Here is a 25,375-nt window from a genome sequence, read left to right on the forward strand (position 1 = left end):
AAACTGGCCATTACAAAGCAAAGCTTGCCATTTCATAGTGACAAAGGGCTTATAGTTCCTTTCCCAAGACTTTCATATCAATGACACCTACAGACTTGGAGCTATATTTCCCCCTCTAAGTCATGGCCTCTTGAAGACTCATATGTGTAGAAGTAAAAAATGGCTTCTTTTGAGAGAACATTCTCAGTTCTATCACTTATTATTTTCATTAATGCTTGAAGATATAATTGGCTTTTTTTTCTTTTGATCATTCCAAATGATTCCTTGAAAATAAGACTGCTTTTTGTTCTGCTATTGCCTTGAAGACTTATTTACAGTAAAACCAGAATCATTTTTTTCTATTACTATCAACCTGGAAAAGGAAAATGAGAAGAAAGCAGAAGATTAGAAAAGAAAACAAGAAACAAATATTTCCCCTAAAAATAAGCCAGAACTGACTTGCACTAATTTACAGAGAGGGTTGGTACTTTGGCTGGCCTCAAAGCTTTACCTTTGGTTACTGATAACATGTAGAAAAACAAATACAGCATGGACTGGGAATATAAGACAATTAAGAAAAATTCACTGCACTATCTCCATCAAAGTTCACTTTGTACTACTGCATGTGATTAGATTATTTATTTGACTGTCCATAACTGCCTCTTTGGAGTCATAGCATTGCATTTTCAGGTGAAAATCTATCCAATATTAGTGGATTATTGATTGAATAGTGTCTCTGGAGCCCTTAAACTCTACTAATGAGGTTTTTGTTTAAATTGGTGGATCATACTGGATTTTCCCAAGTTTTGTCTTTGTATGTAAGTTAAAAGATAATAGTCCCAATAGGGAGTATTTTTATGGACTGTATTTACCTGTATTAAAGTAAGTACCTTTATTTATACTGAAAATTAATTTCATACTGCCATGAAATCTATTGATTTTAGTAGAATTTGCAGGGTAATTTATTATGAGTAAGAATATGAGTGTAAGAGAACAGGTCCTCAGTATACATTCCTTTGTGTTTATTGCAGTCCTTATCGGGTAAATTATGGATCACAAATATGAGATGTCAGTCAGGAATGGGATTTGTAGACTAGTACCATATTTCTAGGGTCAGGAGGGTGGCTTAGATAATACTTGCTGCATAAAGTCAGTGGGGAAAAAATATACTATGTGGATTCCTGTCCTTTGAAGGATGACTCCTTTACTGCTCTCTCAGGTAAGAGGTGCATTTCCTTGTGTCAGAATCAAACTGAAGGCCTGGTGCCTAATCTGATGGATTTTCTCTGCATTTTGTCAGTGGCCGATGGTGCAATGTCATTCTTATGGAACCACCTTTCCCTTTGTCACATTGATGCTTATTTCCATATTTTGGTCAATAAGAGGAGCCTCATTATGTTCTAAGCCTTAGTGAAGGAAGAAGTGAAGGCCTCTTTCATGGCCCTCTTGCTTTCATCCTGTCTAGTCTTCTCACCTCAATCTTATTGTCCAGGCAGTGGAAATATGGCACTTGAAGGCACAATACTGTGAGTACCTCTGAGTCTCTAAGACTATCACAGCAAGCAGTCACCATAGCCAGACATCTGGTTTTTGATAACGCTTAGCTTTTTGACTGCCATTCACAGTTCATCCTGACCAAATCACTGCTTCTGTCCTTCCTTCTAATTCAAGCCCTCTCATAGTCCTGGGACTAAACTATGTGTGTCAGTCATGTCCGTTTAACTGGTACAAGGGGCAAGTTAGTATTAATTTAAAACTTAACATATTTGGAGAATCACATAATCATAAATTTTAGAAGAGACCTCCAGGACCATCAAGTCCAACTTTTGGCTGAATACCACCATGTCAACTAAACCATGGTACTAAGTTCCTTTCACGTAGTCGTAGAGAGTGATACTCTGAGCCTCCTTTCCTTCAAGCTCCTTCAGCCACTCCTCATATGATTTGCCTTCCAGACTTTTCACCAGCTCTGCTGCCCTTCTTTGGGCATGCTCCAGCACCCCAATGTCTTTCTTGGAGTGAGGGGACCAGAACTGGACACAGGACTTGAGATGCAGCCTCACCAGTGACAAGCAGAGAGGGACAACTACTTCCCTAGTCAATGTGATCACTTGTCTTGATCTTATTTACCAGGTTAGGTACTGAGGGAGCTACCCTACATCTGAGAGGGGTGAGCCTACCTTACCACAGTGCTGCCTGGCTCTGGTTGATTCTGCTCTAAGTAGCTTCTCTTGTTGGGAACTTTTAGTTTTGTCTTGAACTGAACCCAAAAACTGTGGGCCTGACTGTATATTTATGCTTAAGGTAAGGCAAAACAATGTATATTCATTCTGAGGATGCACTGCTTTTGGAAATAAGATTAACACAATTTCTGGAAAAGCCTGTTTGTTGTCCCTGTGTGTATACAGAGAGACATGAAGACATCACAATTTATTTTCCTCAGTTTACCCTGGCACAGCTCAACCTGTGTGTTTTTGCATTCAGGCAAAGTTTGTTTTGTTGACATAAGAAAAAAGCCAGAGGAAATATCTTTTTCCTTACTTATTGCATGTGTTTATTTCCCCTTCCCTGTTCTGAAGTCGCCAAAAGAATAGTCTAATGTATTTTATGTTTGCTGCTTTCCCATAAAAAAGGTAATACCTATACACTGCAGGACACCTATACACTGTGATTCAGAATAGGGTCTAAGCTCTCCGTATATTTTGGAATATAGCAGGCCCATTGCACAAGGACAGCAAAAATACATATCTACCACCTAAGAGGGAACTAGATTAAGAAAGGGAGTGAGTATGCTATTAACATCTGAACCTCAGCTTGAGATTTACAGATATGGATGTACACCCATGCAAGGAAGTTTTTCCTTCAAAGCCCAATATAGCTCCAAGATAGAATATGAAGTTTTAACAGTTTTAACTCTTCCCTAAAAATGCCTGAAATTCATACCTACAGTTTTTAGGCAATTGGAGGTGGTGTCTTGGCATCAAATATGTGATCTATGTGGAGAAACATCTTGATTTCTTTTAAAATGTAATTCTAAGTGAATTTCAAAGACTGGAAGTCATGTTGAACCTAAATGATTTTTAAGAAAAGTTTCCTGTGCCTGAATTTGTTTCCTGTCTTGAATTTATACACATTTCATTTGAAACTCTACTCACTGTGGTGATCTAACAAAAATTTCAAATTTAAAATGTCCAGTATAGGTAAACATATTTTTGATCAGTGTAGTTCAGGATTCACTACAAAAGCAAAACACAACACTGATGTTTATCCTACCTGTCTGATGATTAGCCTGCTTTTATCTTAGCATTTTCTGGGGGCAAAAAACAATACCCTGGAAAATTGTGGCACTTCCTGCAATATTTCTCCTTTGAATCTTTTTCACTGGAAAGATAATTTCTCAAATTAAATGAGAAGAGGACACAAACCAAAGGCATTTATAAACAGGATGCTAGACTAGAAATATGAATCCTCCTGCCATCCCCTCTGGCTCCTCTATCTGAATGACTTGGCTTATTCCCTGGAACCAAGTTAACCCCAACTTCAAAGTGGGCAGTATATGGCTCTAAAATACTTCCATTTGAAAATGAATCGAATTCCCTGCATGAAACATAAGAAAAATAAGTCTTGGAAGAGATTTGTTTTATTTCAGTAGGGAAGATTCATTTTCATCCAACACCATTTTACTTTTATTTTTAAAAGTTATCTTTCTGTAATTGCACACTAGTTTAGAGTTAAGATAGGAGCATCTTAACAATAATGGGCACTTTTTTTAACAGATTATTGCCAAAAGTGCATTCTTTATTCCAGGGAGACACTGTAATAGATACCAGCGCTTTCGTAATGATACAAGCAATCTGTAAGCTATTATAGTTTCTTTTATAGTAACTTAATCTTCATATTGTTTTATACGTCTGGAATTTTAATAGTGTTTTTAATTTATGAAGAGGAGTATATTACATATTACTAGTTACATGGGAGTATGAGCTAAATAACAGACCATTGAATGGTATTCTTACAAACAAATATTTTGAAGTACTTAAACAGGCATAAGGAATAGAACAAAGAAGTTAAAGAATGCCATACAGATATAATAGTAGCTTTTATGGAATGGGTCCAGAACCATCTAATCTGAATTGCAACTGTTTTTAATGCATAAATTTTGCTTGTACAGAAAAATGGGAATGCTATTTAAAAGTAAAAGTTTTACTCAATATAAATATATTTACCTATTTAATTAATTTAATTATTAAAATAATAATAAAATATCATATAAATAATTTAATATTTCAAGAACACATATAATAATAAATAATTCAATTATTTATTCAAATAAGTGCATATACCCATGTAACTTTTTAAAGCTAATGAAAAGAATTCATTAAATACTTGCTTATATGTAGAATGCAAACTCCTATGTACATTCCTAAAGCTAGTGCAAAAATGAAGTCTTTTTTTCCTTCTAGTTCATTGTCATTTTTAATATGTCTAGAAAGAGACACAGTTCTCTTGTAAGAGAAATATCGTAACACTTTGCAGAGAGTTACAGAGATATGATCAGTGTAGCAATTTAGTGGTTGTAATACTATTAAAAGTAGGGCTTTTAAATGAAGAGAACCAGTTGACTATTTTGAAAGAAGTGATATTCTACTTTAAACTGTCATTCTGCGTTTCTGACTTGCAATTAGATGATATTTCTAAAATGTCATTCCCAGATTCTGTTGTGACTGTCATCATAATAAAATGTGACAGGAAAGATATTATATCAATACTTTTTCCATAATTAGCATTACATTTCTCTCAAGGGTTAAATACAAAGGTTTTTCACTGAATGGTCTGCAAGCTTTGTGCCTTTAAAATCTTTTAATATAGCCAAGACTGGTGACAACTGGGAGACAGATCTATGAACAAACCCGTTTGGAGAGAATAGTTTTGTGGTGTGTGATATATGTTAGGCAAATGAGCTTATTAGGGCTCTCATCTATTTTATTATTGGTGCCCAATTTAATAGAGGCATTTAAAAAACAATATTTCTGCCTGCGTCCTTGAAATGAAGAAGATACATTGATATAATTGAGAGCAAATGATTGCATGTTGTGCCATTTAATCATGTCATTTTTCAATTGCTGTTTTTTGCACTTCACTGCATGCTTATAGAATATTTAGCTTCAATATAGATTAAGTCACACAGTATGCAACTGAGTAGATTTCCCATATTAGGTGACATATTCTTTTAACCTTGAAATCAGCAAAAGCACACAGGTTTGGCAGTATTTTTCTAAACAATGACAAGTAATCATTCATTTTCTATCTTTGTCATTTAGCTTTTTTCTTTTAAGGAATTACTCCCCTATTAATATTTTTTGAGAAATTGTTGATTTTCTTTTTCATTCAAAACAAAAATTCTTCTTTTCACCATCTGTCCTGCTAGAATGCATTTCCCTGAGAAGTTCCAACAGGCATTGCCATTTTCACAGACAACACTGAAAACTAAATTTTACCCAAACTTTGCAAGCATTTCCTCTTTTATTTTTCCTGTTTCTTGTTTCTCTTTATTGATGTATTATTTCTCTTAGCTGTGATACTTAAAGTTTTACATTATCACTTTTAAAACCTGAAATGCTGCCCTAGCCAAAAATCAGGCATAAAAAGGCAAATAAATTCTAAAAGGTGTATTTTGATTGGTGTACACAGAAGAGTGACTTCCATTCTCAGATCCTGCCTTAATTTCTGCATGTGATTGTTGTACTAAAGACCAGCAGATCCACCTTCCATCAAAGAACAACTGGTGCAATCAGAAGTGTATAATTTCCTCCCTCACATACCCACATGCAACAAGGAGGAAGAGTAAGCCTTTAACAGACCAAAGTTACACAGACATTTTCTCTTAGATCTGGTCTTTTATCTGCAGCTGAACTTCTTTTATGTTCCTAAAAACAGTCAGTGTTGCCCATGCATACACAGAAGCCCCGAAATAACATTGATCTCAGTATACCTTGACATTTCTTCTGGACCTGAAAGCCCAAAGAAAATCCATTTATTTGTCATTGTCCAACTATTTTCAACTGGCCATCTCTACATGAAAATTTAGTCCAGTTGTAGAGTGAAAACAAGAAGCTTCAGATCCCATAAAAATGAATTCTCCAAACAACATGTTATAAATGAGGCTATGAAAACATCCCAATAATCCATGTGGTGAATGTGTGGATTATGTGGATTTAAGGCAACTCAACTAATTTTACTATGACTTTTAAACTACTTTTAAGCATAATTAATCCCACTGAATTCATCAAAAGTCTTAAACAGTTAATATAGACACCTGGTCAAGATTCTTGATATAACATGTTTCAGTGGCCTACTCATCTTACATCTCGTGTCAGAAAGCTGATTTCCCATACAGGTCTTTCAGTCATGCAGAGGAGATGGTGCAGCACAGCTCAGATGCTGATATGCTGCAGGAAGGCTGAGGGATGGAAACTCACTGGGGCTTGAGGAGCTGTAACATTCCTCAACTTCCTACCTTTCTATGCCTCTCATATTCTCTGGTGCTGCCTAAAGCTGCACACATGTTTCTGGTCATATGCCACTCACTTAGGAGTCACATAGCTAAGCCAAGTGCCTTCTGTCCAGATCATGGCCACTTCCATCCCCATAGATGGTGCCATTAGCCCTTGGCTTGGAAGGAGTGTTTGATGTCCTTTGACTCAACAGGGGCTTTTCCAGATGATTTAAGTCATGGTATTAACAAGCTGTGAAAGTAGTTTCAGGTAGCCCTTTTTAGCTATGCGGGTGATAACTTCAAAGCACTGAAAATAGGAGTAGGCAGGGGGAAGTAAAGAATTGGACAGGAATCCTCAGTATGGGAAGCCATGACCATGAAAACATTCTAATGACTAACACCTCAATGATATCAGGGTATCTGTTGTGAAGCAAATGACTCAGACAGGAAGTCAACTTCATACACAGCAGTTGCAGTTACTGTGTATGCTCTTAGCCTGCAGCAAAAAAGTCAAATACATTTATTTAAGTCTCACTGCAAATGGCTTAAGTGAATATGTTTCTCCCACATTTGCAAAGATTTGGATTGTGTTTACGTTTACCACAGCTCAATGGACATATGATAGTATGAGGGGACAAAATTTTAAGCGTTTGAACTCTTAATCTATGCTTCAACAAATCTTTTGCACACACAGAAGACTAAGTGAGCCTAAGTGATGCACCTCAGTTAGATCACATTCTAATTTTCTGAACCTTGAAGTGCCCAGTAGCTTACAATAACAGCTGTAAACCATAAGGCTTTAGGCTCAAGAGAGGTACTCATCATATTTCCTTACTCATCAAATTTTTAAATCAACTTACTTTTATCAAACATGAATTATAGCTTCTACATTCACAATGTACCTTGCAAATAATTAATTTAATTGACTGTCATTCTGGAAGCATATTTTGCATGTGCAATTACTGTATTGATAGGTTTTTATACAAGGATGCGATTTTAACAATAGCAAAACCTAGATGGATATACAACACCACAGTGTATATATCCTGTCATGGGCAATTATTGTGTCCCTTTAGGACACTGAACACAAGACCCTAATACTGCTTAAAGTCATTATTGCTAGTGCTATTATATAGGGCTTAAAGATGTCTTTACATGATTAAGTTCTCTGGGGTTTAAAGTATTGTTTCTATAGCCAACTATTTCAATACACTGTTAGATACAAGCACTTCATTCTTCTCCTGTTTAATATTAACCGTAATATCATGTAATAAAATTGAAACAAAAGTGCCATAGGCCTAATTGTACTGTCACAGCCATGTAAATCAGAAATAGCTTCAGTAAAGCTACTGTTATTATGCTGGTGTAAAATTGATATAAATTAGAAATGACTTGGACGCTGTAGCTCTGCTTTCAGATAACACAATGTAAAGGCCTCACTTAAAGTCCCCTATAATGGCTTATGAATGCAATTCTCCTTACCTCATCATGTTAAAAGGCATTGTATCAGAAAAGACCAATATTTATAAGGGATGACTTAATCAGATAGATCAAGGTAAATTAATGTTATGGGGCCTGATTCTGAGCTATATTGACTTCTATGAAGTTAATGCAGACCTACATAAATTTGGCTGTGATTGGTGTATAACTCACCATCAGTTCCAAAAAACCTGAATTGCCTAGCTGTTATAAAATGTAAAATAAGAACACTGACTTTAGATAGACTTTTTGGTCTGGTTGGGTTGGCTGGTATTTTTCCTGATCTGACATTAAGCTAATGAACAGCATCAGAAGGGAAATGTGCCAGACGTGGTGGTTACATCAAGGACTACAAAGGAAACTAGTAATGAACACTAGGAAAATAAATAAGGGCAAGTTCAGGAAATGCAAGTGAAAATGCAGCTCTGGTATAAATTGAATAATAAAATTCCTGGTCATATTTTGCCATAAATAGTGGTTTGGGAATTTGTCATTCACCTTATTTAAAATTCAGAAATATTAAAGGTACAGGGTTCTCTCATTACAGAAGTAATAGAATTCTAGCTATTATAGAGTTAGAGTAATTTAAATAGCTATAGAATGCATTATATCAATAAGTGGAACATCTGTATGAAATGTCCACCTGCTACTATACTACTCAGTGTACTTTACAATGAAATGTACTTAATCATTTTAAAATGTCTTCTAATGAAGGCTTATCGGGAATAACATTTTGAACACAAATACTTTTAGGCACTAAAACTTCTGCTTTAAATGAGATTGCATTGCCTTGTTTACCCTTGTTGATTAATAAGCAATCTGTTAGGATGGCCCAATTGTGCTAGTGAAAGTAGATTAGTAATTCAACTATGTTTGTGCGTTTAATCATCATTTCTCTTGAAGGCTTTAAAAGAAATCCCTGTCTTTTGCACACTATCCCTATGCAAAAAGATACATGTTTTTAGCTGTATATGCCAACATTTTGGTTCACACTTTCACCTTGATATTATTGATCAAGAACAGCAGCAAAACACTCATTTGAGTCATGACATTTCTAATTATAAATTTCAATTTTTAAAGAAACAGTGACACAAAAACTGGAACTGGAATTCACTTTTCTATAGAATGTTTTTGTTTTGTTAATAAAATTAAGAAAAGTGATCCTGTTTTTTTATCAGTTAACACTTCTGAACAGCTTTGAGAGATATTGTGGCTTTTTTTTACTTGCTTCTTATTATTAACTGGAAGTTTAGGGGCAAACACCCTGTCTTCAAAAAAGATGATAGTTCAGATTTTCTCATGGGGTCATGCACTTTCATCTGTGGTGTCCCACAGAGGGAAACAGATGTTGGCAAGTTAAAATTTAAATTATCTGTAAAGCTCCCATGTGTAGAGCACAGTCCTGTTAAATTCAGGAGTAGCACATCCCTATGATAACTATTGAATACTTGAGCTATGCAATGTTATAAAAGTAAAGGATCTCAGAAACTGGGCTGAAGCAGTCATCCTCACCTGCAGTTCTGCCTTCTGTACCCCAGCTTCCTAGATGTTATTATTAAAATTTGTTATGAGTTTAAAAAATCCTGGTTTGATGTTCAGTGACAGTAGAGTATAATCACAGATAAAACCATGCTTGGAAGAACCCATGCCATTAACTGCTCCCTGGTGGTCAACGTCTCTCTAGTTCTGGCATGTAGGATGCATTATTTATTCTGCTGCTCAACAAGATTTTCAGTACAGTTTCTTAGGGTTTTGGTGGAAAACCAACATATCCTGGCTCCCATCAAGTTTCAATATTAGGGCTTAGCAATTGTCTCCCATCATCCAGTTTACGTCAGACTGCATTCTCAGTAGCCCTGGAATCAGTATATGAAGTAAATGCAGTGAATTACTCCTTTTCAGGGATGATACACTTGTCACAGTTTTCCTACATTTACTTGAATATGGAACTACCCTGAAAATATTTTATGATAACAAAAAACATCTTTAAACAATTTTATACTGATTTTTCTCTTTCTGTAATGTTTCTTCTGTGACAGGGCACATATGACCCATAATTTCTATTGTTTTTTTCTAAAAATATACATATTCTCATTGCATGACTACAACTTTTCTCTCTTATTTTTCTGTAGAATTTCTGAAGCTGATTACTGTCAGGGTAACTCATTTCAGATGTGACCCAGTTGAATGAAAAAGAAAGGAAGAATAAACGAGTCTACACCATAAAACTTTCAGCATTATAGAGACAGTTAGCTATGTATGGCATTTGTTTGAAGAAGACTGAACGTAGTCTGTCTGTGCTATTAAGGTTAAGGCTGTATTTATCTGAAAACAAAACACTAAGCTTTGACAGAATTACGGGAATTTATGGAAGACCTGAAAAAAATATTGCAAGACAGAGATTGGGCACCACTAAATATCAGATAATAATTAATATTTCAGTTTGAAAAGTATTCCATGCTGACATCTGCTGTTTGTCTGTCCTTCAGTCTCTATGCTCTGAGATCAAGCAGAGGCGCCGTGGGGTAGCCTCTGTGCTGCGATTGTGCCAACACCTCCTGGATGATCAGGAGACCTGCAACCTAAATGCAGATCACCAGTCCATGCAGCTGATAATCGTAAACCTTGAGAGGAGGTGGGAAGCCATTGTCATGCAAGCTGTCCACTGGCAAACCAGGCTACAGAAGCGATTGGAAAAAGACTCGGTGAGTGATGCTTGCTTTAAAAAGGTCTCGTGGGATTTCATTCTTCACAAGAAACACTTTTTCAGCACAAGAAAAACATACCCATCTCTGAGTGTTTTCTTCCAGCAGAGATGCCATTCTTAGTCTTTACTGTCTACAAATGAATCTTCAGTTTTTCACACAGTATTGTATGGACAACATTGTTTAATAATATAAACTCACATATACATATTGTATTTGCTGGATATTTAATCTCATCATATCTGATCCCACCCAGTAGAAAAACCAAATCCTCTACTGCTGCTAAGTTGCTCAGTACCTAACAGAACCGGGCCCAGAGACATATTTTACTGATTGTAAGTAGATCTTAGAAGAAGAGTTTCCTGTGTAAGACTGGTTTTAATTAGCATCCCAGCAGTAGATGTGTATTTCACATAGAATGCCACGGGTATGTGATTAATATACAATCCTCTGTTATTTGAATATAAGTAAAATGTAATAATTTGCTTTTATCTCAGGGAAATGATTCCTAAGAGGCAAAATAGCACTCTGCTTAAACCATCCATTAAGTGGCATGAATTAGATTGGTTTTCCGCAGCATAAAACTATATTACAAAGCAGGGGGAATAAAATAATCCCTACTGTAACACCATTGACTGTAATGGATGAATTGGCTCAGCATGTCTTTTGCAACTATGACACTGCTGAAATCTGTATACTGCAGCTACATTGACAACAATGTATGTAGTTCCTATGTAGTTCACATACTGAAGAGTCTTGGTGAGATTTGGGAATAAATTATATATTTTTTTAGGTTTTTATTAAGCAAAGCAGAGGAAAAATATCTAGACACATCCTTCTTAGCAATTATCTGACTAACAGTGAAATACTACTTTTGACTTCTTTTTTTTAAAGTTCCTTTACAAAAATAACAGAAGCTATAATTCTCTGGTTCAGTTAGGGTCCTACAGTATGAAGATATATAAGGCGTTGTTTAGAAACTCTAGCAGTTCCTGAGTGAAAATCCTATTAGTCTAAACAGCCCAAGAAATGGTGAGTTAGTGAGAAGGATGCTCTGGACAAATGAACTGGTGAAGGTAATAATAATGTTGCTTGCCTGCCTTTTCCATAACTTATAACATGGGAAGGCTCCTCTGTTTTATTGTCTCTTTTTCTTTAGGTATTGATATAGAAATGGGACTTGATGAAGGAAGAGGTTTGAACAGACTGTTAGGACAAGCCAAAAGGGGCTCTGTATGAGGCAGCATGGAAAGAACTCATCTCTGAAAAGCAGATGTAGTGTTAGTGTTGGTTTTTTAAGCATGGGATTAGTCAACTGGCAATGTAAAAAGTGAAGATAAGTGAGATTGTGAGAAAATATTACAGAAATTTCAGTGGAATTAAAGACAGAACTAGTGAGGATCCAGAAAGAAGTTTTATGGAAATTGTAGGTAGAAGTTTGAAATAATACATTACATTTAATTGAGAGGAAAGTCAAGAAATAAAAGAAGACTAATGCCATCTCAATAGTTGCTGAGAGTTTTGATGCTAATGAGTCTGGGAGAGCAAGAAATGAGAACAGAAGTAAAAGAATTCATCAATGAAATAGGCTGGGCAAGTGAATGGGTTAGAAGACAAATATGAGGCTGAGGAAAAGAAAAGATTGATAAAGAAAGAAAATACAGTAGCAGAGATTTTTAATCTCTTGAGAAATGCTGGTTATGTTTTTGTGATAGTTCCATCTTAGGAATATTTTTAGTCATATTACTAATGTGTTGCAGCAATAGCGCTAATAAATTTGCTTCGTGCTACACAAAATATTTAATGATCTGACCAGCAGTAGAAGAACAGTTGAATTTTGGAGCTTCAGAAATAAGTATGTGCAGTATTTAGGCAACAACCAAACAAAAAAAGAGCTCTCAGAATCCTGATTTTTTTTTTTGTTAGAGGCTGAGTATTGCTGTGTCTGTAACAGCCCAAGAGGGAGTGAACCACATACTAGCTGTGTTATCTTAAAGGTAAAGTACCACAGATCAGCAGGTTTGGGTTTTTTTTTTAGTAGATGTGTGTCTCCTATTTGACTTGGAACAAAAAGAAGTTGCATTTGTGAGATATGTTAGAGAGCGCTGACAGAGGTCCAAGTTACTGTAATGAACACATATTGTCCTCTTTTGCGTGTGGCCAGTTGCTGTATGGAAGCAGTTGCTCTAAATAAACTTTTAGGAGGTAATTAGAGCTTGGTGCTGCTCTTGCAGCAGGAGTGGAGTCTTGTGTTTCTGTTTGGGATTGCAATTGATCAGGAGTTGAGGCATGGTGAGGATATGAGCACAGAATCTCACTTGATATCTGGAGGCTTGGAACTTCACAATGTACCCACCGCTTTGTTCCCACTTTGCCTGGGGTGGTCTGGAGTTATTTGCTGGGCTGAGCTGACTTTCACTGGCTGAGGGGTGTGTCATTCTTTCGGCTGAAAGATAGCAGCCATCTAAATTGCTGCTCATGATGCTCATCTAATTTTCACTGTTTTGTTTTGGAACCTCTCATCTTAGGCTGCTTTATAATAATGCTTCTTTTAAGTATGTCAGTATCTACATGTTTCTCTTGCTGATAAAACTATCCATATTCTCAACATTTAAATATCCTCCAGCCACTGCAGGATTTCTTTGACTTTCCTTGCCTGAGTTGGCATGTTCTAACCTTCCTTTTCACTCAGTTCCTGTGCAGTCATTTCTTGGGTAGGTACCAGAACCATTTCTTCTGCTACCGTATCTCTCTGTATTTGATGGTGTGCCAGTCTTGGCACACAAACTATATCCCTTGGTAACAAGTCTGTCTTTGTGGTTGCTCACAAAATACTGTAATTTATGAAAACAAATGAGATGTTTTTATAGCCTGATGGCATCTGACTCATTCATGGCATCTAACTTGCTGACAGTAAATAAGATACCCCAGATAATTGTATAGCCTCAGTGCAAGAGTCACCTTCATCTTCTACTGTTTTCTAATTGTGTACTGGGATCTTCCTTTGTCCCCTTTCTGCCCCTTTTTACATTCAGTCACTTATCTGGGCCACTTAAAATGTTACAAAGGTATGCTGGTATTAACCACAGAAAACTTTTATGTTTCTTTTGAATTGTCTTCATTTATGGTCTTCAGCAGTTTTTAGTTTTGCTCACCTTTTGCAATAGTGGGCACCATAAGTTTACAAATAACAAGTTATTGACATGTACTTCATGCACCTACAGTCAGGTAAAAGCTCATAAACGAAAAGTTCTATGTAGAATGTGAAATTATCAATAAGAATGGCTCCAGAAAGATGAAATATTATTAGATTCAGTAGGTTAATCTAGCTATATAGAATGAGGTATTCATAAAGTGAAAAAACCTCCGAAAACTGGAAGCAGTCCTAATTTGTTTCAGCAAAAGAGGTTTTTATCTCCCCCATCTGTTTGTTTTGGTGTTGGGTTTTTTTTTTTTGGTTGTTTGTTTTTGTTTGGTTTGGTTTTTTTTCTAGTAAATTCTTTTCATCCAGATTTATCATTCCATATTTTGCTGATATAATGTTATATATCACCTTAATTTTAATTTCAGGATTACACAGATGCCTTATAGCTTGTCTAACAAGACCCTGCTAGCAATCATCTTAAAGGAAAAAGAATACTGCCTGGCAATTGCAATAGCAACAATCTTCATTTAACTAAACTCAAAATTGCCATCTAAAATTCCTGCTCAACAGCTGGAGAAGCTTTAACTCACTATGCACTTTCCTTTAGAAGCTACAGTGTACTTGGAAGACTGAAAATTTAAAAATTGGTTTTGGGAGAGATTCAGTCATAGTTGTGCCCATAAATTAAGTCAAAGTGCTAATATGTAAGTTGTTTCGGCAATTTTTTTTTAACTTTTTGCTCAGCCAGTGGTATACCCAGGGCAAATTATGTGTTTACCTCAATGGATTATTCCAGCTGCTACAGAGGATTCCAATTTGTGTATGTCCTGCCCAGATCAGGTATGTCTCTGTATAGAAAGCTGCAATGAGGTGACCGTGGAAATTCACTTTTTTGGGACAGGGAGAAAGGAAAAAACCTGTGGTTTCTAGTGGATTTTACTTTAGCTGCCATTCAATATTCCTGCCTTTTTGGTGAGTGGGGAAACTGCTTTTTATCCAGAATGCTCATTCATTGAATGAGAAACATACCTGTTTTATGGAGCAGACAATTTCTTTTCTTATTCAACAGAGAGGGCTAATTATTGAAGGGACAGTATTACTCATGCATTTAAAATGGAGGTTTTGAGCTAAGGCAATTTGGGTTAAGGTGCCCTAATTCTCACATTGTCCTGAAAATGTCTGAAATATTAATTTGTCTGATCACCAAGTTCACTACTATACCTCATGAAAAAAAATATTTCTCTTCTTCTGACTCATCTTACGTGTATATTACACTGAAAGTCCAGTGGAACCTTCATCTGTATTGGCTTGAAAGTATGCTGTACATCCAGCCACATAATTGAAAATAATAAGGCCACAATAAATGGGATGGCCTTGGGGTATAACACCCAAGGGATTCAATTGGTGTCGCTTTGTATCAATGTCCATGCATCATGGTAATTGAGGTAACATAACCAATTACCACATTTTAATTAGAGTTGCAAGGACTTGGGAAAATCTGCAATGGTGAGACAGCTCACTTGAAAAGAAAAAAAAAGAAAAAGAATAAAAAAGAAAGGCACTTCTTTCCACAAGCTTGTTCCTTAGGAGGTAAAGAGCCTGCTTAAATGGCTGTTCAGGATTTTTACTCGACAACCTCCTGGTTTCCTTCTTTATAATGCATTTGGAAAAACAAATTGTTAAATATACTATATTGCTTCTGATTTGGTATCTTTATTCTTTTACTCTATTTATCTGTTTCTGTGATGCTTTCTGGGAAAGAAAGCAGTTTTTCATAATGTTAGGCATGGTGTCTTCACTTCTCTATATTTACTTCACTGATGCAATATTTTTTCAACCCATAGAATGACATTTGTTCTAAGCTTAAAAAACACACACAAACCCCCTTGTTTCAGGGGCAAAAAATGAATCTGTCATTGTTCAGTTATTTGCTAGATAGCTGCACTTTAAAAACATGGTTTCTAAAAGTTTCTTATTTCATCACAAGCCATCATTTTATAAGGTGAGTCCTAGCTAAAAATCTTGCATAAAATTTAGAAGTTCATCAGGAGGGTCTACCACAGCAAAGTATTGAGAGATGATTAACTTAATTGGATGAAAAGGGCACATTACATATTGTAAAATGCTGAACACCCATTGCATGATCTAGCCGTTACAAATTATTTAATGACTTATGTTTTTGTTTTGGTATTGGATCTCTTCCATATAGTCAATGACAGTACTGTCTTGATGGCTTGCATTTGCTCACTTTGGTGCTTCCTTAAAATATTCAATTTTCAAGTGAATGGATATTTGATTTTAGAGTTTGTAATATGATGCACCATCCTCATACTTGAGGTGTGTATGCTTTTGAGCTTCTGGGTTGCATTGCATATCTGATTTGTGACATGAAACAATTACCAGTAGAATCTAAAATATAGTTATGCAGATGCTGAACCTAGGTCTAGATTTTTCTTGAACTTAATTGAAGATAGGTAATACATCCCACATTCTTGCAAGAAATTCTGCGTTTCTTATAATTTTCTTGAGGACCAGCCATAGTTATGAGGGCAGTCATCATGGCAGTGCACAGAGTCTGGATGATCTGGTAAAAAAAAGCTGGGAAAACCCTTGTTGTTGAGCAGATCTTAAATCTAAATTCCAGAACCAGTCAACTTTAGTCAAAATTCAGATAAATGTTTTGTTATATTCTTGGGAGTCTCCTGAATGGTCTCCTACAACAGGAGGTTTTTAAAGTGAATAGAAAGAAAAAAATAAATATATTTAAGTCTTTCAAAAGAGGGCTCTACTCCATCCTCAGAGACTGTAAATCTTTCTGTCACAACTAAAAGTAAAAGGTAAAAATCCAAGGGTGAAATACTCCCTGCATTTCACCAATCTGCTATATATTATTCCACCATTTCCCTCACTCTGGCAGATGTCATGTTTTGCCACAGCTTTGTAAAATGATGGGAAGTTCAAACTCATAGCCCCAGCCAAACCAGACAAATTCTCAGGAATAATCAGCTTTAGTGGGAAAATAAGTGATATTCAGAAATTGGAAATATGCTTCCAAAGCACGCCGATGCTGAAAGAACTGTCAAATGCCATTTAAACAGCAAAAATACCTCATTAAAAAATAAAAGCTAAAATTATTAGGTTTTAATTTTCAAGGACAGTGGTCTTCAAAAGAACTCACTTCCTATTTAGGCACTTAAGTACAGGGTCAGATATTTAATAGTGCTCAGCAGACACTGACTCTCATTGCAATGCATTGTGTTCAAATTACAGGATGAAGTCAGTGTTTTATTTAGATGCCTGATATCCACTAATCATAAGTTCATGACTCAAGCCAGGATTGTTTTAAAAATTACAGTTAAGGGAAATATGAAAGTCACAAACTTCTGATTTTTTAGTTAATTTAATGACTTGTTGCTCTGCATGTCTAATCAATCCAATTCTGCAAGGAACAGCATATGAGTGTAATTGAGGCTAATCTTCAGATCTTTTTTTTTTTAAGAGTTCCAAACAAAATAGTTTTTTAGAAAAAGAGGAAGAAAGCTTATTTTCTGATAGGTTGAACTGCAGTTTTTTCCATCTTACAAGGGCCTTCCATATTAGATGATAGGGCCATAATATTTATGCCACTATGGAAATATATTTGCAGGATCTTCAGGAAGTATATGCATAGTCAGTATCTCATTGTTCAATATTATAGGATATTCTAGGAGCTGCACCAGCTCTAAGCAGACAGGAATACAGTTAAAACTATTTTTAAAATAAATGAAAATAACTAAGGTACAATTATTTACTCTTTTTTTCTTAACACACAAAGGAAAAGGTATCCAACAGAATTATCAGGCAGGAGATTTAAAACAATCAAAAGGGAATGCTATTTTCATGGAGTGAATAATAAGAATGAAATTTGTTCCTACAGGATGTGGAGGATAGTAAAAATACAAATGACTTCAGTAAGTAATCAGATAAATTAATGAAGGAGACATCAATTAATGCTTATTAAATTCCAACTCTGAAAGTCCCCACAGGCTGACTTCTCAAATTTGGGAGGGCAGCTTCTAAATTCTTCTATGTGTTTGAGGGTTTTCTAACTTTTCCATAAACATTCACTAGCAACCACCTCAGGAGATGGACTCAGCTGAATGGACTATTGGTCTCACCTAAAATGGCTGTTGCTGTTTGAAAGCACATGAACCTGTAGATTTGGAGGCCTACCTATGCTATATGTACAGTGAAGAAGTTTTACAATATGCCTAGAGAGTTTTCACTGTATTTGGAGGGGGTTTTGCTATTTCCAAAAGCTGTAATGCAGCCATTTAGATTGCGTGCTTTCACCAGAAGAAAACTTTCAAAAATGTACCCACTTAACAGTTTACCAAGACATTTCTAGCATAGTTTTTCTGTAAAACATACAGAAATGATAATAAATACATCTACTTAATATTTATATATGCACATACATTTATATCAGAGGTACTATAGTAACACTATAATATACATTAAATAATAAAATGTAAATAATGAGCAAGGATCATCTAAGTTTCATTTCTCCTTATATACAAGATGTTTGTGTCATTGTTGTAGCTCTAATCCATATCCAGGTCTTCGTGTTTGATGTGTGCAGTAATATGTAAATTACCTAGCCAGCTGCGTTAAGCAGTGTTTGTTTATTCTATTTCTTTTGGCATAGCATACAACTGAATTTCTGCCAAAAATGTGGCTGCTCCAGGGAACACTGTTCAAGTCGAAGGAAGTTTTGAAAGGAAAGACATATCATGAGTCTTTACTCTGTGAAACAGTATAATCAAGAGAAACTCTGTTCATAAAAAAGACCTGTATTAACGTAAAATAATGAGTTTGTAAAATACAATGAGCAAACAGAATCTTTTTAGAACACTCTGTTTACATCAACTTTGTAAACAAGAATACAATACTAAGAGGCAGTGACTTTTTTCATGCGTGGGAAGCATGACTAAAAGTGGTGAAATGTGAAAATGGAAAGTTTAAGAAAAATTATTTTTAAATGGCATGTTAATATCCCCTAACACATAGAGTTAAGTGCGTTTAAATTTAGAAACCAGTGATGTTTAAATGTTAAAAAATTGCATTAATAATGTGAGAGCTATCTACTTACACTTGCAGTCCTTTCAGTCTTGTCTGACACTTCCTTTTTTATCCAGCCAGCTAATTTCCCCTCCTTTGTGAGGAGTAACTGTTTTCACACTAGTGCTTACCCAGCAAGCCTCCTCATTGTTTCATGGTTAATTATCTTCTTGAGCTTCACCTTCTCAAGCGAAGGGAGAAGGACTGGGCCTCCCCGCAGCTCTAATGAAAGCTAAGTTTGAGAGATTCACTTTGTGAATAAATGCAGTGTCTGATCTACAAACATAATAAATGAGTTCCTAAACTTTATGGAGTCACAGCTCATTCAGCAGCTTTACTGGTTTACTGAACAATTCAGAAAGACACTTTATTCTAAGAATCCATTTTTATTTTTAAAAGGGGAGGAATATTGTTTCAGTGCAAAACAAAATACCATAAACTGTTCCAAAATTTCTAAGCACTACACAAAAAGTACATGTCAAACATACAGTTTCAGTAAAAACCTGAGCAGCTGCATGAAAGACTTAGAGCTCTATACTGTATATTAAAAACACTTCTACTGATAACATTAATACTAATAGCCCTGTGCCCCTCAGTTATTACTTTGTAAACTCTAAACTGTATTGGACTTTTTGTGCCTCACCAGCACTGAAAATAGTAATTGTGGATAGACTGAAATCTTCAACTAATGTTTTGATTTTGAGCCCAAGTTTAACCTGTGTAACATTTAAAATAAACTCACCTGTAAGAGAAGAAAGTTGAATAACGACAATATAGTGATTTTGTAACAGTGAGTTACTCCTTATTGTAATATTTTACTCTGTGTAACTAAGACAGGCATGTATAAACCCCTCACAATAGCAAGGTATCGTTGTCTACTATGGCTTTTTCCAAGTGAATTTCTACCAAGTTTGCTTATATCAAATAATTTTGCAAGTGACCAAATCAAACTTGAGACACTGCACAGGACTTATTCAATGTACTAGCTTAGATTGGAAATTCCAATCCTTTTTTTCCAGCCAGCTCCAGAGCTGTGTTGACATCTATTATGTATAGAGAGACGTATAAACATCATCACTTACCAGAAAAGGTGAAAAGAAAATAATCTGGAAGTTCAAAGATGAGATGATCTTGGTGAAGGAGCTCTGCCTACCTAGGGACTGCTTATATTTGGAGATTAGGCCAGTGTTTCTATATTGCAACATTTCAAGAGCAGCTTTTCTTAGATATAGGCTGTGTAATGGCAAGGAGCAATTGTACTGTTGTAGCCTCAAAGTGCTTACCATTGTAATTTTGATTCATTGCCAGAACTCCCTACCACTTACTGACAGCTGTGGTGTTTAACTTAGCACTTGGAAATCCATAGGTGGGCAGACTGTGCAAGTACTTGTAATATACAGTATTCTTCTTGCCTTTGATTTAACAATCCTTGCTTATTGTCTCCCTTCAAGTTGATGTTTTAAATTTACAAATGATGAATCAATCACTTCAGGAAATGCCAGAACTGAAATTGCAGAGAAATTGCATTGAAAATTTAAATAAGGGGGACAGGGAGTCCATTCTCATTGATAATGTGAATTTGGTGGTCTCTCAACTGATTCAGAAGAAGAAACTGATAATAGGGATGGGTATTTTTCATGCAGTCCTGTTATTCATAAATAATAGATAAAGTCTCCCTTTCCAGTATACTGGAAGAAGTTTTTATTTAGAAATTCAAGTCTCTTTATTCCAGCTCTTCATGAGAAAACTTTCTTTCTAGGTTTCTTCTAAGGTCAAGCTCCCAAGGGCTTATGTCCTGCTCTTTTGTACCTTATATCTGTCTATGTTTCTATGGTGATTCTCACTCTTCAGGGTTTTTCACAGACCCTCATTTCTGCTGAAACAAAGCTCTTTAAAAAGCCATGATTTTGGTGTCCTGATGTGCCTGCTGTAGATTGGAGAGGCCTGTTGTATCTACTGAGTCCATTCATAGCATCCACTGAGTTGTTCTGGTTTAAGTGAGAATACACTGTTAAAGGAGTACCAGTTCCAATGTAAATGAAACTAAATTGAAAGTATTATTATCAGTTTGCAGACCTCTTAACTAGTACAAAGAGAATGCAACAGTGATTTTATTGTGCCACTTTGCTTTGTTGGTACAAATTTTTTTATGAGCATCTAAATGCGGAATGCAATTGATTTGGCATTAATATGATGTTCCACAGGTTCCCTGGTTTTTCTGGATATTTTATAGTCTTAACTATAAAGAAGCCATTTGGGTCAAATTCTGGGACTTTGCATGGATGAACTCCCACCAACTTGCATGGGCATGTACTGAGGTGTGGTGCCAGGATTTGCTCTGTTCTGAACTATGTGTGCATGGAAACATTTTGGATTTAGATAAAGCCAGGAGTGTTTTTCTAAGAGTTTCATAAAGGGCTTGTGATGGATTCTTGAACAAAGAAAAACATATATTTCTCTGAAGTAAAGGTGAGATATGAAATGACATTCAAGGGCAAAAAATCCTGTCATGTAACCTCTTGACAGATGAAAAGAAAGCTACAAAGCAGTAAAAACAACAGTTGGTAAAATATGTCATGTAGCCAGGTTTTCTCATCACAAAAAAAAGCCCAAATACACAACTTGGGATATAGGTCTGGGATTGTAAACCTATTTGGATGACAATATACTCAATATAAAAATGTTATAGATGTTCTTCTTTCTAGTAACATCTAAAGGGATTCTTCAGCAAATAAGAAACATAGATGTTAGAAAGGATATAGTTGCAAAAAAAAAAAAAAAAAAGGAGGCAAATGCTTCTGTAGAGGATGGAAAACAGATAATGGGTAGGTCATTAACAATGATCCTTTGGACACAGAGCAGGGACCGAACTCCTTGAGTCCCTGCTTTTGCCTTGATCTGTGATCAAAGTTAGTTCCTGCAGGCCTTCTGCTGACATGGCTCACCTTCTGTTTCAGCCTGGCTTGCACACTCCAGTGTGATGTGTGAGTGGAGTGTGATGGAGAGGCTGGAGCCTTTCACTCTTTTGTCCATCTGACACTGCCGGCAGCTTACCAAGGGAGTTAGAATACCCTCATACGACTCCTATGCAGGCACAACTGACCCCAGAATTTTACCCAGCATCAAGTGACATAGAAATGACAGAGGAATGCTTAGAGAATGGACATTTTCCCTGAGTTCTAAAACACTTCTCCTACTAGTAGTAGTTAATAGTTTTCAGCTGGGCAACCTGTTAAAATGCCACTCCAGTTATTTTACCTGTTGCTTAGAAGATGTGCCCACAAACCTGCTGCCATGATAAAGAAAATTACCTGTTTTAAAACCTAGGTATGAAAATAGTAGTCCTTTAAACTGTTATTTCTGAGCATTATCAGAGAACTTCAAACCTCATCATAGAGACCTGAGCAGAGGTGGAGTCTCTGTTGTTCCCGGTTTATGCTGAGACCCTTGCAGGTGATATCTGTGGCTACTGAGGGCAGAGGCAAAGTCTGTGTCCTTCCCGTGGTACAGGAATCTGTGCATACAACCACCCATGTAGGACCCTGGCACTACCTGTAAGCATACATGACCCCTAAAAGAGCAGGAGGAACTCTGCATGTGCAGGATTGAGCATGTAATGTCATTGAGAGAGGCAATAATAACTGTAAAATGCAGTAAGAGATTACCACAGATTTAGTTCTTATTTTCTCAGGAAATAAATGCATACTTGCTTTTAATTGCAGTTGTAACAAATACGTAAGCTCATGTATGTTTTTTCATGATCTGTGATAAAGCATGCTGCTTCCATATATTCTGAGTATATATTGTAATGTGTTGGCCACTTTGGTGTTATGCACAGGGAATATTATGCATATGCTTATGCATATTAAAAATTGATGTTGGGAAATGAGGATAGTTTTTTTGATGACTGTGATGTAGGGAACACCATTTAAAAAATGAGTTTAAGTGAGGCAGAGGTGAAGTGGCACTGTACACGACTATTTCCCTCAGCAGAAGTACTTCGCATGCTTGCATTTTCCAAAAGACAAAATCATGTTTGTCTTCCTTGAATGTGCACACATTCCTGGAGGTGTGGGATGGTTTTCTGTCCTTTTTCATTTTTTCCCTGGCCCTTAAATGAAGTTGAGATTGGATGATTTGGCCACAGCAACTGAAGGATATGTTGCAGGGAAGGAGGAAGAACAGAGTTTGTATTTATTATTGTAAAAGCTCTTTTTTTCATGTTAATTCCTTTAAAAAAATATAATAGTACGTAGGGGTTACATTACAGGCCTGTTTCACCAACACAAAGTATCTGTACTGGAGTAGCACATGCAAATGAAGCCAAAACAGAGAATCATTGTTTAATATAATTTGCTTCAGAAAAAAGCTAACCTATTCTTGTTTTAGTAAAAAAAAAAACAAATTAAAAATTTCATTTTGACACTTTTCCTTAAAGAGCGTTGGGGCTGAGGAAATATCTTTATTTGGCTTAATAACCTTATTTCTTCCCATTAACATTTTCTGCAGAGTAACTGGTTAGTCATTAAACACCAACTCTACAAGGATTTAAGCACACACCTAATTGTGCTCACAAGAGTTATCCCACTGAAATGGGAATGCTTTCCTGAGCAAAATAGTTCTGGATTCAAAGTAGGAATAGCTAAAATCCTTAAAGCAGCGCTTTCAAATACATTAGAATGAATTTAACCTTTCCCTCTTCTGAGTCTATAATTTGATTGATTATTCACTTAAAACTTTTCATGCAACAGTATATGCTTCCTAAGTGGTGTTTATCTAGTGGAAATATGCAAAAAATAGGAGTATGCATAATATTGTGCATCTTTTGATTCTTATTACATTGAGATTTTTTTATTTTCTTGGTCAAAACTATTTGCTGTTTCTTACTTTTCTTACTGATCTTAGAGATCTTCTCTAAATGTAGTGGTATTTAGTGACTTTATAGTGTTAGAGACCACTCAGACCTACTTTAAACCTACCCATTTTTAGAAAAAATTAAATACACATTTTTACTTACACATTCTTTCATATATAAAAAAAAAGTTTCTGAATTCCAGGAAATTTAGTGCCATCAACCTGTATCAAAAAGGTTTTTGCCAGACAGGACAGGTACCTTTGCAATGTTTTGCCACAGACTCCAGCAAAGCCAGGGCTTAAGAGTCAGCATAGAGGGCTCACTCCATTGAAATGTGATGTTCTGTAGCACACTCCAGGACTCTCTTTAAATATAATCTGTCTTACATGTGGAGATCAGCATGTCTGTCTGGGATAGACCCCTTCCTTTTTGGGTATTTGCATTTCAAGAATGATCATAGAATCAGAGAATCATGCAGTCAGAGAATGGTTTGGCTTCGAAAGGACCTCAAAGATCCTCTAGTTCCAATTCCCCTGCCATACACAGACTCTTTTCACTGGACCAAGTCACTCAGATACCTTGATCCAGGCTAGGTAGAATGTCTTTTGGAGTCTTCCTAGAGAGTCAAACTCTTTAGGAAAGACATATTCTTAATTAACTGAAACAAAATAAAAAACATGCTGCAGCTCTTACGCAAGTAAATCTTTCCCAATTGGAAATGGAAGTAGAAGATTCATCTACTTTTTGTGGAAGATGAATTGTACAATACTATACAGTTCACTCAAATGGCAAACATAGAAGAAGAAGCAACACCATTTTTCCCAGTAAAGTGAGCAAACAGAATTTATCTCTGGCCCTATCTGACATTTATCATTTGTACCCTCCTCTGTATAACACCAAGTAAAGCATAAGGTTGGCGAATTTTAAACATTCTGTTGACAAAACCTAACAATCTATTACTAACATGGTAACTCTAATCATCCAGCATCCTACCTGTGCACTGAGCAGCCTGAAAAAGAGATATCTGATATGATAAAAATGGTTCCTAAAAATTCCTGGGATTTTACCTCACTACTGCTGTCGGGGAAAATGTCAGCTAGAGTGACACCACCTTCCATTGTTCACTCCAGAGATTTATTCCAGAGGCTATGGTGTGGCACTTCCAAAAACTACCTCAATCTCTTCCTTGTTTGAACAGTTCAGTAAATTTTGTAAAAAAAATATAGGGAAAATATATACCTGTACTAAAAATGCCAGATACAAAATGTGTGTGACTTAAGCTGAGTGGTTTGTTTCAAAGTTAAAACTTTTCCTGTACTTTGGAAGGGCTGTTAGTGTAGCTGATAACCACTAAAGTTGTACTCCAAGGGATATGATATTTATAACTACAGTAGTAATTTACTAATATCAATTTAGTCAGTTCCTTGGAGAGAGAAAGCTATATTAGTAAAATGACCATATCTACATAAGAGTCTTTGCAAATATAAGCAACAATCTGAAGGAAAATAAAATAAAACAAAACTAAATAAAATAAAATAAACATTTTTAAAAATCCCCTGCCATCAAGTTAAGCCTGCAAAACTTCTGAGTATATACCAGGACTCAGAAAAGCATGT

At 35.9% G+C, this 25,375-nt stretch overlaps 1 protein-coding gene across 1 annotated transcript in view; it reads left to right on the forward strand.

Annotated features, from left to right (window-relative positions):
- Positions 1-25,375, forward strand: part of AKAP6 (A-kinase anchoring protein 6) — a 257,416-nt gene that overhangs the window by 219,793 nt on the left and 12,248 nt on the right. The window contains exon 12 of the mRNA XM_066552840.1: positions 10,444-10,659. Coding sequence (XP_066408937.1) covers positions 10,444-10,659 — 216 coding nt within the window. The remainder of the gene's footprint in view (positions 1-10,443; positions 10,660-25,375) is intronic.

Source organism: Molothrus aeneus, chromosome 6 (assembly GCF_037042795.1).
Source record: "Molothrus aeneus isolate 106 chromosome 6, BPBGC_Maene_1.0, whole genome shotgun sequence".
Lineage (NCBI taxonomy): Eukaryota > Metazoa > Chordata > Aves > Passeriformes > Icteridae > Molothrus > Molothrus aeneus.